Source organism: Triplophysa rosa, linkage group LG23 (genome assembly GCF_024868665.1).
Source record: "Triplophysa rosa linkage group LG23, Trosa_1v2, whole genome shotgun sequence".
Lineage (NCBI taxonomy): Eukaryota > Metazoa > Chordata > Actinopteri > Cypriniformes > Nemacheilidae > Triplophysa > Triplophysa rosa.
The window spans coordinates 8,023,356-8,040,196 of NC_079912.1; the positions used below are offsets into that span (position 1 = coordinate 8,023,356).

A 16,841-nucleotide genomic window follows, 5' to 3' on the forward strand; every position below is an offset into this window, starting at 1 on the left:
TCCGGCTATGCGAGACTAGGACCTACTTAGTACCCTGGGCAGAGTGACGTAGGAGGAAACTTATGAATGAATGAAATATCGTGAAATAAAACATCCGATAACAAAAATAGGATAACTAAAGTCGCCGTTAAATGCAATGTATGTTATTTACAGCAAGAATTTGACATTAATTCGATCTGAACGTATTTATTAGTAGACGTCATTACTCCATCACCTGTATGGCGACATCAACTAGATTGCTGAACCAACTTGGTTCAAACGATTGATCTCCGACAGAGTTACGGTTTCGGGAAACAGTCGTTAATTTCCCCAACGATGCATCGTACTACGGTGGTTAACCAGCGAGCTATGTCGTTGTTCGGGAAACGCTAACTGCATGTTAGTACATGTTTGTTAGTTAATGTATTAATTAACACCTGAAAGTAAAACTTACCAAATGGACCCTTAATAAAGAACAAGGAGTTCTTCTGAGTATTTGTAATGAGCAGCTAGATTCGAGTGGTCCTCCGATTACACATTTTACCATTTTGGGCATTCGCATGAGCATACATGTATTTGAACCTTATAATTAAATAATAAATGTGGGGAAACAACAAACTTTTATAGAGGCTGGCTACGGTCCTGCAGCTGTTAGTTTATATAGGGCTAATGTAACTTTCACTTATGGAAAAGAAAGTACATTTCTAAATATGTTCCATGTTCGATAAAAGTTTTAGTGGAATGCTGATGATATTATACTTTGTTATATACCGTGGTACTGAAGCATACAATATTCATATTGAATGTGATACATGTATTGAATACACCTGGACACTCTTCGAAAATTACTATAAAATCTCAATATCCAGAAAAATGATCATACCATGGTATTTAATTCAACATTAAACATATACAGTACATTAACAATACATTAAACTGGTACAGAATACATTGTCTAAAAAAACGGATCATCTTTATGTTACATTTGTAAGCCATGTTTATATTATTGTTTACATATTTTTTTAAGGAACCAGATAAGTAGCTTGTTGCCCTAGACTTCCATTGTAAGTGCACAAGTCAATAATTTGTAAGAATAAACAAAAAAAAGTTTTTCTTCTTGGTAATCAACAACTTGGCAAAGGTTCAATCAAAGTAGCTCTCATTTTCTTGTCTTTTGAATACTGAATATGTTTAGTCATAAATGTATTTGTGCTTTTTGCAGTGCATACACAGAATCCACATTGCTGTATGAGTCCACGCTTGACCAGACTACAGGACCGGTGGACTGCGTTCCCAAGACCAGCCAAAGAGCTCGACCCAAACTCTGCAGACTACCCAGTGTAGATCTACAGTCTGCATCTGCAGACAGTGCCGCTAGTGCAGCAAGGTATTTATCACCCCTCTTTCTCTTCTAAAGAAAGGGTTTTGTGTTATTATAGCTTGGGGGGTTCTGTCATTATGACTTACGACTTATTATGCTTGTAAGCTGTCAATGTCAATGTCAATTTATTTCTATAGCACTATTACACACAACAGCAGTTGACCAATGTGCTTTACAACAGAAATCACAGGCAGTTTATAGAAACAAACAAAAAATAATAATAATATTATACCTATATACAGTATATATATATATATCCATTTAAAATACACACACGAGCATAGACATACAAATTGCACCCGCAGCTGTTGCATATTAGAAGCAATAACAGTACTCAATTTCCAAGCTAATCTGTCTAGGATGTTAAAACGTGTTTATTCACACAGCTACTGTAACCCTATGGTGAAAGAGAACGCTCTTTTAAAAAAGCCTTGTCTTGAAACTCCAAAGTAGCTTTCTTAAATTTCGTTTGGGTAATGTTGCATAATGCTTCCCCCTTGTGGTAATACCCATAAATCACAACATACCTGTTTTCTCTTCCATCAGTGAACGTACCCAGGGCTCTGAACTCTACTCACGCCAGGGCACCGATGACACAATCGAGGACACTGTGAATGAACAAGCCACGAGAGAACGCCCAGATAAACTCTGGACCCCCATTTCAGACCTACCACCCCCCTCACCACAACACCACTGTGCCAGGGAGGGTCAGACACCTCAGGGAGCCACAGCCAGTGAGGAATGGGACAGCATTATCTCTGCCGAGCGGGCGGCCTGGTGCCGGGGCGGTGCAGATATCCCCCCGTCGTACAGTAAAGCCACTGGGCTGGATTCAGCGGGTGAAATGGCGGGTCACTCAGAGGTGCGGCAATTGAGGATGGCAACACCTGATGAGAAGTCAGGCTATCAGAGCTGTGTAACACTGCTGTCCATGAGCCATCAGCTTACAGCCAGTGAGCTACTACGGAGCAGGTGATGTCACAGTCATGTGACCTAGGTTTATGAAATTAACTTTAGTTGATCTTTACATGTTAGAAACTGTTAGTGTGTCTTTAATCTAATTTGATTTTATTATATAAAATAATTATACATAAAATATATAGAAAAAGTATTTATATATAAAATATATAGAAACAAATTAAGTCACAAATTGATGAGAAATTCTTGATTTTAATAAAATATTTAATTTTAAAGTTTCATTTACTGGTGTTTAATATATTTATTTTGTGACTTTTATTTTGTTTGTTTGAAATACAGAATTTTGATCTTTACATGTTAGAAACTGTTAGTGTGTCTTTAATTTAATTTTATTTGATTTTATTATGTACAAATAATTATACATATATATAAAAATTATTTATATATTAAATATATAGAAACAAATGAATTCACAAATTAATTAAAAATATATTTATTTTAATAAAATATTTAATTTTAAAGTTTAATTTACTTGTGTTTAATATGTTTATTTTGTTTGAAATACAACAAGATTTGTTTGAGAACAATCTGTGCTATAAGTAGACTTCTTTTAAACTAAAAATAAGAGAGTATATTTTCAGTCCAGTTTATATGTACTTTTTAGAAATATACTTTATATAGGACCTACCTACTTCCCAGAAAAACATAATTTTAAACTAGTTTTATACAGAAACGTTACTACTGTTACACTTCTAGAATATTTAAGTATTACAAGTAAAGTATACTTGAAATGTGCTGGTGAAATAATACTTCATAAAATGAACTTCACTTTTATTATTACTTTATTAGTTGTTTTTAAAATATCAGTAATTTATTTAATGAATGATCCAAATTGAAATGTTCTCTGATGTTCTTCATCAGGATGTTCTATGATGAGAAGCTTGAAGAGTCTGAAAGTTTCTACAGATCTCAACCTCAGTTTCTCCAGCTCTGCTATGCTCTTTATAACATGCTGGTGGCTCATTCAGAGATGGTTTGCTATCTGGTCATCATCCTCAACCACATGATCTCAGCATCCGTGGCCACGCTGGTTCTGCCCATCCTTATATTCCTCTGGGCCATGCTGTCTGTTCCTCGACCCAGCAAACGCTTCTGGATGACAGCCATCGTCTATACAGAGGTGTCACATCTGTAATATAGTTTACTTTAATATCCATATCAACACAATGATTTTGGAAAGATTATGGAGAGGCATACAATGCATTCAATGTTCTACTTTTTCTAAACATTCTGTTTACAAGCTACAGCTGGAGTTGTTAACTTTAAGATGTTCCTATAGTCTGTTATTAAAAGTTATTTCATTTATTTAGATTAACTTCTTTCTTTTCTCCACATAGGTGACTATAGTGATAAAATACTTTTTCCAGTTTGGCTTCTTCCCGTTCAACAAGAACGTAGAAGTGGACAAGGTCAAACCATTTCACCCTCCTAACATAATCGGTGTGGAGAAGAAAGAAGGTTACGTCCATTACGATCTGGTTCAGCTTCTCGCTTTGTTCTTCCATCGATCCATACTGAAGGTATTAACATGTGACACATTTGATGTGCATAAAATGTTTGGTACATGATTCTGATGCAGTATTTCTGCCGTGGAAAAAATGAAGACACCATTCCAAATTTTCATTTCAAATCAGCGTTTCCAGAGGTATTGTGGTCATTCCAGTCCAGTGTTTGTTCAATTTCAACAAAACCAAACCTCAGGAGCAGTGTTGGGTGTAACTAGTTACTAAGTAATTAGTTACTGTAATTTAATTACTTTCCTTTGAAAAAGTAAAGTAAGGGATTACTTTTTCTGTAATTCAATTAGTTACTTTTGATGTAATTAAACTAAATACTTTGTGTATTATATGTGTGTGCAATAGTGGAATTGACATCAAAATTCAGAGTCTAACTTTAAAATCTGTGCTTTAATGTATAATTCTCACATTTGTAATACTTTGGTCAGTTAATAATAATACTTTATGTACTTTAATATTATTTATTTGAATGAATTGAGAGTCGTTTCATGCCTATCCTTGAATCACTTAACTAATCAAGGTTGATATAGGATATAGAAAGTAATTAGTAATAAGTAACTAAATACTTTTTGGAGAGAGTAATTTGTACAGTAATCTAATTACACTATTGAATATGTAATTAGTAAATAGTAGTTAGTTACTTTTTGAGAGTAACTTACCCAACACTGCTCAGGAGTGACATAAAGTCAACCAACAGCAATGTGAAAGACTGACAGCATGACATGACACATGAAAACTGATTCACAAACAAATATATTTTTGGACTTTTCCTACATACATGTAGAAATATGACTGTTGCATTGCTTATAAGTGAATAAGAACTTGTTTTCTTTGCAGCATTTGAGGTCTGAAAAAATACGGAGCATCTTTTCTGTTATTTTGACCTGTTTCTCCAGTTTTCATTTTCTACAAAAAAAATGCAAATAGAATTTTTTTTTTTTTTTTAAATTTGAGAGAAATATTGTTAGTAGTTCACAGAATGAAACAAAAATGTTCATTTTACCTAAAAACATACCTATAAACAGTACATTCAGAAATACTCACAATCATTTTGAAATGCTCTTTTAATTTTCTCCACGGCTGTATATGTCATTTCATAGCTTGTAACTTCAATTACATATATTTGTGAAACTTCTCACCAGTGTCATGGACTGTGGGATGAAGATGAGCCCAGCTCAGGTGGTAGAACTGCAACTTCTCACCACTCTGATTCAGACAGTGAAGAGAAAACACATCCGTGGTCAGAAAAGAGCCCTGTTTCCCACGACGCATCACCCGTGTCGACACACGTGCGCTTGTCCAGAAAACACCACCACACAAAATCTGTCCTCCGCCGTTACAGCTCCAGTGCAGAATCCAACATCTCACAGCGCTCTGCTCACTCCAGAGCAGGTATAAATACCCCACAATTTCATTTTACTAAGGAGAATATCATGTTTTTCTGTCAGCAAGGTTTACTTTGTACATTTGGTTGTCCTTTCGCAGGCAGCACAGGTTCCAGGGCGAGCGAGCGACGGGGCGGCAGTGCACTAAGCGCCCAACAGAAATGTCGAAAGGAACTTCTTTTGGAAAAGCTCAGAGAACAACTGATCAAAGCAAAACGATTTACTGTCAAAATGTATGACTCTCATTAAAGCAATATATACCGAAGCAAACGCATATCTGTAATTCGTGTTCGTAACACCAAGTTTAAAGGGACAGTTCGCACAAAATTTAAAAAAAAATAATGTTTGGGATTCAAGCTTCATTTTTGAGTGAATTTCATCACAGATGCATATTTTTGCGTTTACAGTATACTGGAGATCTACATTCCCATCCGTCAGTTCTTCTATAACCTCATCCACCCAGAATACAGCGCTGTGACCGACGTTTATGTCGTCATGTTTCTGGCCGACACGGTTGATTTCATCATCATTGTTTTTGGATTCTGGGCTTTTGGGGTGCGTTTTGCGTCTTTGCAGTGTCGCCGACAAGATATCCTGTTAGAGAAAAGCAGTTCGTGTAACATCTCACATTGTTCTCACAGAAACATTCGGCAGCTGCTGACATCACTTCCTCTCTGTCAGAGGATCAGGTACCTGAGGCGTTTCTGGTGATGGTACTGATCCAGTTTGGTACGATGGTGGTAGATCGTGCGCTGTACCTGAGGAAGACTGTCATGGGGAAGGTCATCTTTCAGGTCATCCTGGTCTTCGGCATTCACTTTTGGATGTTCTTTATTCTACCAGGAGTCACTGAGAGGTACAATAGCTAACAACGTGTTCATTTTTGGAGTATTTAGAAGTTTCCAGTGATGTAATATGTGATTTTTGCACTTTTTATAGGCGTTTCAGCCAGAACACGGTGGCTCAGCTGTGGTACTTTGTGAAGTGCATCTACTTCGGTCTGTCTGCTTATCAGATCCGCTGTGGCTACCCCACCCGCGTGCTGGGCAACTTCCTGACCAAGAGCTATAATTACGTTAATCTCTTCCTCTTCCAGGGGTAAGAAATAAAACTAAAGTCCAAGAAACCACAATCCAGTCTGTTCAACCACATTACATCTAAGGAGCGGATCTTTAGCTTCTGTGATAATATTTATGATCCACATTTACTGGAAAACATCCACCTGATCTTCCAGAAGAACTTCTTGATTTTATTAGTGAACTTTTTATCTTTTGTCATATAACAGTGTCTCTTTAAAGCTGCAATGTGTTTGTTTTACGTCATACTGCCAACTCTGTTTGAAAAACAAATTGCGGGTTACTTTTCATATCTTTACTGTGTGTGAGTGGAAGTCAGGGTTGCCAGATCTCATTTAAACTGTTTAAACTGGATTCATTTTGTTCGTCAGCTGTCATTTTTAAGGTAAGATGACGTTATTAATGAAAACTGACCGTTTAAAATGAATAATTTAGACGGTTTCAAAGTTACAGCATCAATGATCGTGGACTGCACTTAACTTCCAGTGCACATTCACAAACAATAGAGTGCCTGTAGATTATTTCTGATAACACGCAAAAGAAACCAAACCGTTACTGGGTTAAACTTGCCTATCCAATATTTAGAATTTAGACTGCGATACCAATATCGACCGCTAGATGTCAATGTACCATACCGTTTCTTTAAATGCAACCAAACTAAAGGACTCATTCAACAATTGTTTGTATTTAATTAAATGAACATACAACAAAATTCAAGAAATCGTTTATTTAATGCAATTATTATACAATAAAACATGAATATAAATTAACATTAACATAAATGTTATATTATTAGACACTAGCCAAACACAAACCGGAAGTTAAATGCAGTCCCGGCGCGCAAGTCCGATGCAACGGTCTATAGCCCACTTTGCAAGATTTAAACACTGATCCATCAGCACTTCTGGTTTCATTTTTTATTTTAGTTTTTTAAATCGTACGTATATATTTAAATCTTACAGATATTCGATTAACATTTGATTTGGTTATAAATGTTCTGTTGGTTGTACTTTGTTCAAATGTTTCTAAGGTGACCTCTGGACCAGCCATGTATACGTTTTAAAAAAGTGGTCTATACAGTGATTTTCAAGAAGACATTTTGTGTAATGCATAAAAAGGATCGAAAATATGTGTTTTCGGAATAGGAGTGCCATATTTTGAGTCTAGTTGTTGGGACAGTTGTCAATCGCTATTGGGCTGGTTTTCTTGCGCAGATCTGGCAACCCTAGTTGATATCAAACCCATCTGAGAATCTTAGAAATCTTTAATTGATCATATGTGACCCTGGATCACAAAACCGGTCTAAGTAGCACGGAACATTTTTAGTAAAAGCCAAAAATACATTGTATGGGTCAAAATTATCGATTTTTCTTTTATGCAAAAATTAATTAAGATATTAAGTATAAATTAAATATATACAAATATATACCCTAAATATATAAAAACTTTTTTGTGAGTGGATGGCCTAGTGCCTCTGATTAACAACTTCAAAGGCAATTTTCTCAATATTTTGATTTTTTTACACCCTCAGATTCCAGAGATTTAAACGGTTGTATCTCCGCCAGATATTGTCCTAAACTTGTTGTAATATACAACACACTTACCGAATTAGCTTTTGGTTTCTCAGAAAAGATAACTCTATTTCACATTAAATCAACGTGTAGATTCCGGCTGGTGCCGTTCCTGACGGAGCTGCGTGCGGTGATGGATTGGGTGTGGACAGACACAACTCTCAGTCTGTCCAGCTGGATCTGTGTGGAGGATATCTACGCTCATATATTTGTGCTCAAGTGCTGGAGGGAATCTGAGAAGGTGAGGCTTCTTTCCAGTCTTAACACTTGATAAATATCAAAAGATTCACTGTATGACAGCCCAGCGATGTTTAAATAATAAATGTGTCAAAAATGTCTGAGTCTCTATTCCATCATTGTTTCATTCGTGGGGGTTTAAAGGAAAGCATCAATATTATTATTATGCATGCTTTTATTTTTTTGACCGAATTAAAAATAATAAACACCAGTCATATGAATGGTGAAAGACGTGATGTTTGATTTATGAATAAATATTACACTATAAAAACGTTTCAGACCTCAAAATGTTGTAGTGACTTGTTGCATCGGCACAAGTGTCAACTTGTGGCAACAGTTTGTAACTGCAACAAGTCACTAGAAAATGTTTAGCTTAAAAGGTCTAATCAAAACTAAGAAATGATTTCTGCCAAATATGTATAACCACATGCAGGCTGTTTATTAACTTTATGGATTATAGAATTGAATGAATGTGCGGTCAGATGTGCATTTATGAAAATAGCTTTGAATACCTGGCTGATGAAAAATCCCATAGCTGCAGACTAATGAAAGTGGTTTGATGTGTTTTCAGAGGTATCCTCAGCCTCGGGGACAGAAAAAGAAGAAGGTGGTGAAGTACGGTATGGGCGGCATGATCGTGATGTTGCTCATCTGTATCGTCTGGTTTCCGCTGCTCTTCATGTCTCTGGTCAAATCGGTGGCTGGAGTCGTCAACAAACCCCTGGACGTGTCTGTCACCATCACACTGGGGGGTTTTCAGGTAAACCCTTAAATAACCCTTCAGATTACATCGTAGTGACATTTTCCTGGTTGTCATGTTGTTTTTTATTTGAATTGTTGCTTTATAGCCCATCTTCACTATGAGTGCTCAGCAGAATCAACTGAAGGAGATTACAGAATCAGATTTCCTGGCTTTTATGAATTCATACAATTATGAACCTGTAAGTCCACTGGCTGAATATAACTATTAACATCAGTATTGTGTGTGTAAATATAAAATAAATATAAATAAAGTATTATTATATTTAATCTAATATAAAATCCTTCATTTTGTTAGACACACTTTAGTTTAATTTAGTATGAAGCATGACACAATACTGCTATTGAACATCTTTCCCAGAGTGCACTGCAGTTTTTGGAGGCATACACGGCTGAGGATGTGACTGTGGCGGAGCTGGAAGGAAGCTCAAACTCCCTGTGGACCATCAGCCCTCCAAGCAGGAAGAATCTAATGGACGTCCTGAGTAAAGAAGACCAGTTTCCTGTTACTATGTCCTGGAGCATCCAAAGGTTAATAGAAGAACACAGAATATGGTGTTTTACTTTCACTTCAGCCAACTGAGGAAAAGTCTCTATTCATACACAGATTTCAGAATCACTTGTTTTTTGTGTGTATAATAGTAATGGATTATATACACGTTTAAAAACGTTATTGTTGTCATTGTTTTTATTAACGTATTTATAATAACAAAAAATAATTTAACCCTTTTTATATCTATATGTTATATTTTTCATATTTTTATTATTTGATCCAAATAAAATAAATAAATAAAAATGTGTAGTTTCAAATGCCAAAGAACATAACTATAAGAAACAAAACATTCTTAAGGGATACTCACCAAAAATGAAAATTCAGTCATCACCTACAGTATCTCACAGAAGTGAGTACACCCCTCACATTTTTGTAAATATTTTATTATATCTTTTCATGTGACAACACTGAAGAAATGACACACCGCTTGTGTAACAGTGTAAATGTGCTGTCCCCTCAAAATAACTCAACACACAGCCATTCATGTCTAAACCGCTGGCAACAAAAGTGAGTACACCCCTAGGGGATTCAATGAGGAACAGTATTATTTATGTAATTCATGACAGAATTTTCATTTTTGGGTAACCCTTTAGCACCAACGTACTTGTAAATACCATGACACACACCCAAAATATTTTTTGCTGTAGTGTGGTGCAGTTTGATGTTTAACACATTCATTGATGATGCATTATGTTTCTGTCTCCTTCAGGAATCTGAGTCTGGGAGCAAAAGCTGAATTTGCGATGGACAAACATGTCACATATCTAGACATGAATACCAGACAAGAGCTGATAGCTTTGCTTAACGGAACCAGCAAAAAAGCTGTGTATGTAAACTGAAAAAAAACGTGTTTAAATGACACACTTCAACACTGTATATTGATTTCTTTGTTCTTTCTTTTTAGGGTAATAGAGAAAGTGTTTCCATGCTTCATTCGAGCACCAAGCGATTCCAACGCCAAACCAATAGATCATCTTTACAGAGGTAATTAAAATGCCCTTTCTATATTGCTTTTGCTCATTTTTACCTAAAACAAATAAAGTATAAACCGAATCATATATAAAAATACTATAAACCTATGCATTTATTTGTTGAATGTGAAACGCTCCCTTTCACTTCAGCTGATGGTTATAAAAGCATCCTGCTGGACTTGGAGAGGTCTCATAACGGCAGCGAGGAGATCCAGGAGTGGTGGATCGTGGACCAGCCATCGGCAGGAAAGATCCAGATTAGATCAGAGGCAAAGTCAGAGAAGAAACGAAATGCTGGACTGCACCTTTATGTCTTCAGTGATAAAGTCAGTCCTCCCAGTCTGGGCTTTCTGGCAGGATATGGGTAAGTCATACAATACTTTAATGGGATAGTTCCCAAAAATGAAAATTCTGTCATCATTTATTCACCCTCATGTCAGTCAAAACCTGTATGTGACTCTTTCATCTGTGGAACACAAAAGGAGATATTTTGAGAAATGTCTCGGTGATTTTGCATCCATGCAGTTGGAAGCCAATGGGGGCCAATGTTGTTTGGTCACCAACGTTCTTCAAAATTTCATTTTTTGAGTTCTGCAGAAGAAAGAAAGTCATACAGGTTTGGAGTGACATGACGACGATTAAATGAGGGGAAAAAATCATTTTTGAACTATCCCTTTAATTTTTAAGTTGCCCAGGAGAACTGGACTGGTCAATCATATGCACTGGATATATCAAGTATGCAAAATAGTGTGCTATGATTTCCATCTTTTTGTCTCTCACAGTATAATGGGTCTGTATGCATCCGTGGTGCTGGTGATCGGGAAGTTCGTCCGCGAGTTCTTCAGCGGCATCTCGCATTCCATCATGTTCGAAGAGCTTCCTTGCGTGGACCGCATCCTCAAACTCTGCACAGACATCTTCCTCGTGCGTGAGACGGGAGAGCTGGAGCTTGAGGAAGACCTGTATGCCAAACTGATCTTCCTTTATCGGTCACCAGAGACTATGATCAAATGGACCAGAGAGAAGACCAAATGAGCCTTCTGAGATACTGGAGAACCAACAGAGATCCCTGTCCTAGCGGGAGGTGTCCGTATCACAAGCGCTCTTATAGACTGTGAGAAAGAAATGGCCTCAATGCTCGAGGTCCTACTGCCTACTATAATGTGACCGACAGGTGAAAAAGCTGTCGGACAGTACCGAAGTGTCCTGTTCGTACCTTAATCTGAGGTTACCTTTAGGACAATAGAAGCTGCGAGGAGGATGCAACTGATGGGATCTGGTTATAGGGCTTTAGCGCCACCTGTCTGTTGGGAATTGTTTATCGTGCGTTGTGCAATATACTGTCCTGGTAGCTGCCCGTAAACTTGAACAAAGGTGATCGTGACGAAAAGACACTAGCCACTTTCTTTAGAGAAAACTGTTCCTGGACCTAAGGATATTTAAAAATTGAATCGGAATTATGATCTGTTGCCTTATTTTAGCTTGAACCTAAGACTGAAGGGTTCTCAGGAAACAAAACATACACTAAGACTTTTCAAAGTGACTCAACAGAGCAACACTTCACTGCTGTCATTGTTGTGTTGAGGAACATGTGGTGTAATTGTGGATCAATATCATGAGCATAAAGCACATTTTTGAAACATACTATTGTTGTCTGTGTTCATTGTGTGTGTGTACCTTCTATGAATGCACGTGTATGTACATAATGTTTAAGGTTTAGTGTATGAAATTTAGCGGCATCTAGTGGTGAGGTTGCGAATTGCAACCAATGGCTCACTCCACCCTCCCTTTTAAAGCACTATGGTGGCTGACACAGGACTAAGATGTCGTCACGTTTTCGCTTCTTTGTCGAAGGAGATAACATATTCTATGAAACGCGCTCTGTAGAGCAGCTTGTCCGTTTAGGGCTACTGTAGAAACAACATGGTGGATTCCATGAAAGGGGACCCGCGATGTATATGTAGCTACTCATTCTAAGGTCATAAAAATATAACGCTTCATTTTGCAAGGTCTTTATACACCTCTGAAGACATAGTTATGTACATTGTATTGCATTTCTGTCAATAGATCCTCCAAAAAATTACACATTGGACCTTAAAAAGGTGTAACCACTAGTGTCAGCATACCCACTAATTATGAGACCAACATTTTTCTTAGAAAGTCAACGTCTTATTTTATTCATTCATTTATATTTTCAGCCCATGCAATAACAATTCATGATTCTGTGTCCAATAGAGAAATTGTTCCCTGAAATTTCAAAACACACCTACATTTCTAACAAAAGAAAATTAGGATCTACTTTAAAGTCTAAGGTCTGTTATATACATACAATATTAAGGTAGTTCATGCATTTATGCGAGGAGTCCTGCTTAGTTTCTGATGCCATTCCACATAACAAAGGCTGGTGTTTAGATTTGAAACGAATCGGCTATTATATGAGTTATACTATTTTTAAACAATAGTTAAAAGGACTTTGTAAACTCATTCCCTTTTTAAGGTTAGTGCAGGCACTGTCAATCTCCAGCATGTAGAAAGAACTACTGTTCCTCATATCATTTAAAATGATGATTCTCTAGTAAGCTAACATAAAACAAACTTTGGGGAATAATTCGTTTGAAACAAAAACCTGGTTAAACCATAAAAAGTTCAACACTAGTTTTATATAGTGCGTGATAACAGTATGACATGCATTAATATGCAACAGTCAGGAATGCCTCAATAATGTTAATATGAAGTTGACCGAGAGTTAACCAAAATAGGCATGTTCCAAAGTGAATAAAGTACAACCCTGCACAAAGTATTGCATAAAGGCCTCTGTATGGATAGTGTAGATCTTTTCAATATTTCCAGGTGACATTTTTCTCATAAATGATTCTGAAAACATCTTAAACACAAACAGCCCCAGTCCAGGAATAAAATAATTTAGGATCACCAGCATTAACAGATTCATGCTTATACCTTCATGGAGGAGTCAGGCAACAGATGGAGTATGTTTAAAATGCAAGTGTCTGAGCAGCTCTGAACTTCAGAATCGGCCCTTCTTTAGCAGAGAATGAGCTCTGATGCGGGATCAGATGTTTAACAGAGCCCACCAGCATACTCATCCTCTTCCTCTGGCTGGGCGGCTCCGGCGTTCACGCCCGTGTCTCCACCGGCAGCAGCGGCTGATTTCTTCTTCCCTCCTCCAGGCACTTTCAGACTGATGGCCAGCTTTGCATACTGGAGAATAAGACAGAGATGATTCAAGTTCATGTGTGGACGTGTAAAACAGATCAAAGTTTGGTCTGTAAAGGTAAAAATTTGAATAAAAAGGTAAATTATTATAATGTACAAACATTCGGTTTTATTATTCAATTATTCACAATACATTACGGATACAAATTAGGGTCATTATTTTGCTTTATTGTCATGAGGGGACACTTGAATTGACAAACAAAAGACCCAAAAGAGACGGAAAATCTGAGAAAACTACAGGAACTACAACAAGTTCTCTAAACTATGGAAATAATATGGGAAAGTCTGTGTTGACATCATACCTCCCAAATTCTAGAAAAAAAATATAGTATAAACCAGAATAATATTATTTTAAAAGATTTAACTTGTAGGTTTACAAGATGTACAGTGGATAACTCACGTCATTGTCCATGTACTTCAGCAGGGGTGAATTACAAACACGAGCCACCTGATCTTCATCTTGCTGATCAAAACCCTGCAGAAGCTGCTCCATCGCAAGACAGTCTTCACTCCCACTGAATCCTGGGATACTGTAGCTTTCTCGCACACACTTATCTGCCGCCACGTAATCTGCTCTGTGAAGATGCACCAGCACTTGTGCGATGGTTTTCTGAGTACGAAAAAAATACATGTCCAATAATGTCTTTATAGTGGACATCACTGAATACACTTGTCAGAATTAAAGTGCACTATTGAGACAGACCTTATAACAAGTTGGATAATTTTCTATTTCTTTGTACATGTTCTTCTCTTTCTGAATTGACTTTGCCGCTTCGTCGTACCTGAAATAATTGATCACGTTCAAATCACAAACTAGAAAATCCAACATAAATATTAAAACCAATGTTTTAATTCTGTGTGGTTTTTTTTATTTATGTTTTTTAAAAGACCAAACAAATAGGCAAAAGTTACTTTTGATGTCTAACAAGAAGTCTTGAAGCTTTGCCAATGAGCTCCACTGCTTGCCGTAATCGTTCCTCATTCTAGGAGTAGAAACGTGACAAAAATTGATGGTCCAGTCAGATTTACGTTGGTGTTTCTTTTATTTTGTTAAAACAATTAATATAAATTCAATGCAGTTTTCGAGTAAAGGCCTAAAAAATCCTACATGCTCACCTCAAACACAGAAGCAGCTTGCTGGTACAGGTTCACAGCTTTAGATGAATCCAAAGGCTCTATCAACCTGTAAATAGCAAGTTGTTTTTCTATATGAATAAATGTATGAAGGATCCTGAATAAATATCTGATACATAACCAGTTTTTCCAAGTTGTGTTTTAAACACTTACTTTCCAGCTCTGTCAAGAGCCATGGCTGCAGTGTCGGGTGTGCCGTTTTCCACATACATCATGCTGGCTTTCTCTATGTACTGCACTGCTTCAGGGATCTTCTGCATATCCTGAAGAACATAGACAAGTTAACTTCCGGTCTGTGTTTGGTTATCGGTCCGTCAAGTGGCTAGTAATATAACAATTTTATATTTCATTTATACTAAAATGAATTTATATTCCTATTTAATTGTATTAAATTCGATTAAAACTACTCAGCAATTATTTATTATTTGCGGCGGTCTCCCAGAAGTTAAGTTTGGAACACATAACTTTTGTTTGTTGTTGTCGCTAAAACAATCTATATTTAATTTTTTTGTCGAATAGCGACTTAAAAACACACATCTTTCATTTTTTAAGGTTGGCAGCCGCAGTCTCCATCCACTTTTATTGTATGGAAAAAGAAGCTTGGAATGACGTGGGTTTATTTTGGGGGATTATCCCTTTAAGAATATGGTTAAATCCTATTTAAAAACTATTAACAAACCTCATGAAAATAGATACATAACGAATGACTGTATGTCATATATGCATTGAATTGTTACAAACTTTGATACAAACAATTACTGTAACAATGTAGAATTTTACCCAGTTTTTGGACAGGCAGCTTGTTAAAGGGATACTTCACCCAAAAATGAAAATTCTGTCATCATTTACTCACCTTCGAGTTGTTCCAAATCTGTATAAATGTCTTTGTTCTGATGAACACATAGAAAGATATTTGGAAGAATGCTTATAACCAGACAGATTGACTGCCATAGTAGGAAAAAATACAATGTTAGTCAAAAGTGCCCCAGAACTGTTTAATGTCGTACATTCTTCAAAAATGTCTTCTTTTGTGTTCAACAGAACAAAAAAATGATAAAATAAATTTTCCTACTTTGGGAGTCAATGGGGGGCAAGATTTGTTTGGTTACAAGCATTCTTCCAAATATCTTTCTCTGTTCTCTGGACGATGTTTGGGTGAAGTATCCTTTTAAATCTGTAATAAAATTGTGAACTCACCTTCAGGGTCATGCCTGCTTGCTCGAGTGCCCTGCATATTGAAAGTCATTTGTATTTATAGAAAAGTACAATAATCTGATTAATAACTCAATTAAGATTGATATACTCACTTGGCAGCATGAAAAAGGCTGGAGAATGAGTCAAGGTCAAAGAAAAATGTATTAAAGGTATTCTTAAATGTATATAGTGTGAATGCATTCAGACAGACAGCACAACACAACACAGAGGCCTGAAGGATACGATCTGTTATTGGTGTGTGCCTCCGCCTCCTGTAAATACGCATCTTTAGCCAGTTCAAGCTGTCTGGCGTTTTTAAAGGCAACAGCTGGGACGAGAAATACAAAAACAGATCTCAGATCAGTGTTTTGTATAGTACAGAAATATATCAAGGGGATGTTAAAAGAGCAACCCACCTGCTTTGGCATATTCTGATGCAGCACTATCATAATCAGGCTTCCACTTCATAAAACTCGTCTTCAAACTGAATTTAAAAACAATGTGATCAGTTACGGTTTGGTTCATTTGGTACATTGATTAACTTTACCCTAAGTTATATAGGCTACTTAAACTACCGTATAGAGCTAGCTATATATGCTTATGATGTTGCTGTAGAAAGTGATGTTGAGTCCAATTTATCTCAAAACATTAAACACTCACAATCACTTACTATTTTTCCGCCTTGTCAATGTGCTCATGAGCTTCGTTGATTTTTTGAGCCATGGTTTTAAAACAGCCCTTTAAACATAAATGATTTTGTTTATAAATAAATGACTAGGGTACTTCCAGCTCAAACGCTGTATACATCGCCTGATGATGACGCTGACGTTTGCTTCCGGGTTGGCTCGCAGTCTGTAGTGCGGTTGTTGTCC

The 16,841-nt window shown here is 36.7% G+C and overlaps 2 protein-coding genes across 2 annotated transcripts in view; one reads left to right on the forward strand and one right to left on the reverse strand.

The window, feature by feature from the left end:
• LOC130546988 (piezo-type mechanosensitive ion channel component 2) overlaps positions 1 to 12,042 on the forward strand; it is a 107,492-nt gene extending 95,450 nt beyond the window's left edge. Inside the window, exons 37-53 of the mRNA XM_057322587.1 lie at positions 1,202 to 1,366; positions 1,907 to 2,332; positions 3,200 to 3,458; positions 3,676 to 3,858; positions 4,998 to 5,247; positions 5,341 to 5,473; positions 5,648 to 5,795; positions 5,882 to 6,096; positions 6,180 to 6,338; positions 7,981 to 8,128; positions 8,696 to 8,884; positions 8,973 to 9,065; positions 9,245 to 9,414; positions 10,146 to 10,262; positions 10,341 to 10,420; positions 10,558 to 10,771; positions 11,190 to 12,042. Coding sequence (XP_057178570.1) covers positions 1,202 to 1,366; positions 1,907 to 2,332; positions 3,200 to 3,458; positions 3,676 to 3,858; positions 4,998 to 5,247; positions 5,341 to 5,473; positions 5,648 to 5,795; positions 5,882 to 6,096; positions 6,180 to 6,338; positions 7,981 to 8,128; positions 8,696 to 8,884; positions 8,973 to 9,065; positions 9,245 to 9,414; positions 10,146 to 10,262; positions 10,341 to 10,420; positions 10,558 to 10,771; positions 11,190 to 11,442 — 3,202 coding nt within the window. The 3' untranslated portion in view covers positions 11,443 to 12,042. The remainder of the gene's footprint in view (positions 1 to 1,201; positions 1,367 to 1,906; positions 2,333 to 3,199; positions 3,459 to 3,675; positions 3,859 to 4,997; positions 5,248 to 5,340; positions 5,474 to 5,647; positions 5,796 to 5,881; positions 6,097 to 6,179; positions 6,339 to 7,980; positions 8,129 to 8,695; positions 8,885 to 8,972; positions 9,066 to 9,244; positions 9,415 to 10,145; positions 10,263 to 10,340; positions 10,421 to 10,557; positions 10,772 to 11,189) is intronic.
• A 521-nt stretch (positions 12,043 to 12,563) lies between these two features.
• On the reverse strand, positions 12,564 to 16,801 carry napga (N-ethylmaleimide-sensitive factor attachment protein, gamma a). The gene is made up of 11 exons (XM_057322588.1): positions 16,640 to 16,801; positions 16,386 to 16,453; positions 16,213 to 16,297; positions 16,083 to 16,100; positions 15,973 to 16,003; positions 14,929 to 15,038; positions 14,758 to 14,824; positions 14,554 to 14,624; positions 14,345 to 14,423; positions 14,042 to 14,251; positions 12,564 to 13,626 (listed from the first exon to the last, which is right to left on the reverse strand). The coding sequence occupies exons 1-11, from the start codon at positions 16,690 to 16,692 to the stop codon at positions 13,486 to 13,488; spliced, it is 933 nt and encodes a 310-aa protein (XP_057178571.1). The 5' UTR covers positions 16,693 to 16,801; the 3' UTR covers positions 12,564 to 13,485.
• Positions 16,802 to 16,841: the final 40 nt, after the last annotated feature.

What these genes read in the sequence shown, in the direction of transcription:
- napga (XM_057322588.1), bottom strand. Translation starts at nt 16,692, where the DNA reads ATGGCTCAAAAAATCAACGAAGCTCATGAGCACATTGACAAGGCGGAA. An exon ending in GCTCTTGACAGAGCTGGAAA is followed by an intron (nt 14,825 to 14,928) that starts GTAAGTGTTTAA and finishes TGCTATTTACAG; the next exon opens with GTTGATAGAGCCTTTGGATT. An exon ending in TGAAGTACATGGACAATGAC is followed by an intron (nt 13,627 to 14,041) that starts GTGAGTTATCCA and finishes CTTATTCTCCAG; the next exon opens with TATGCAAAGCTGGCCATCAG.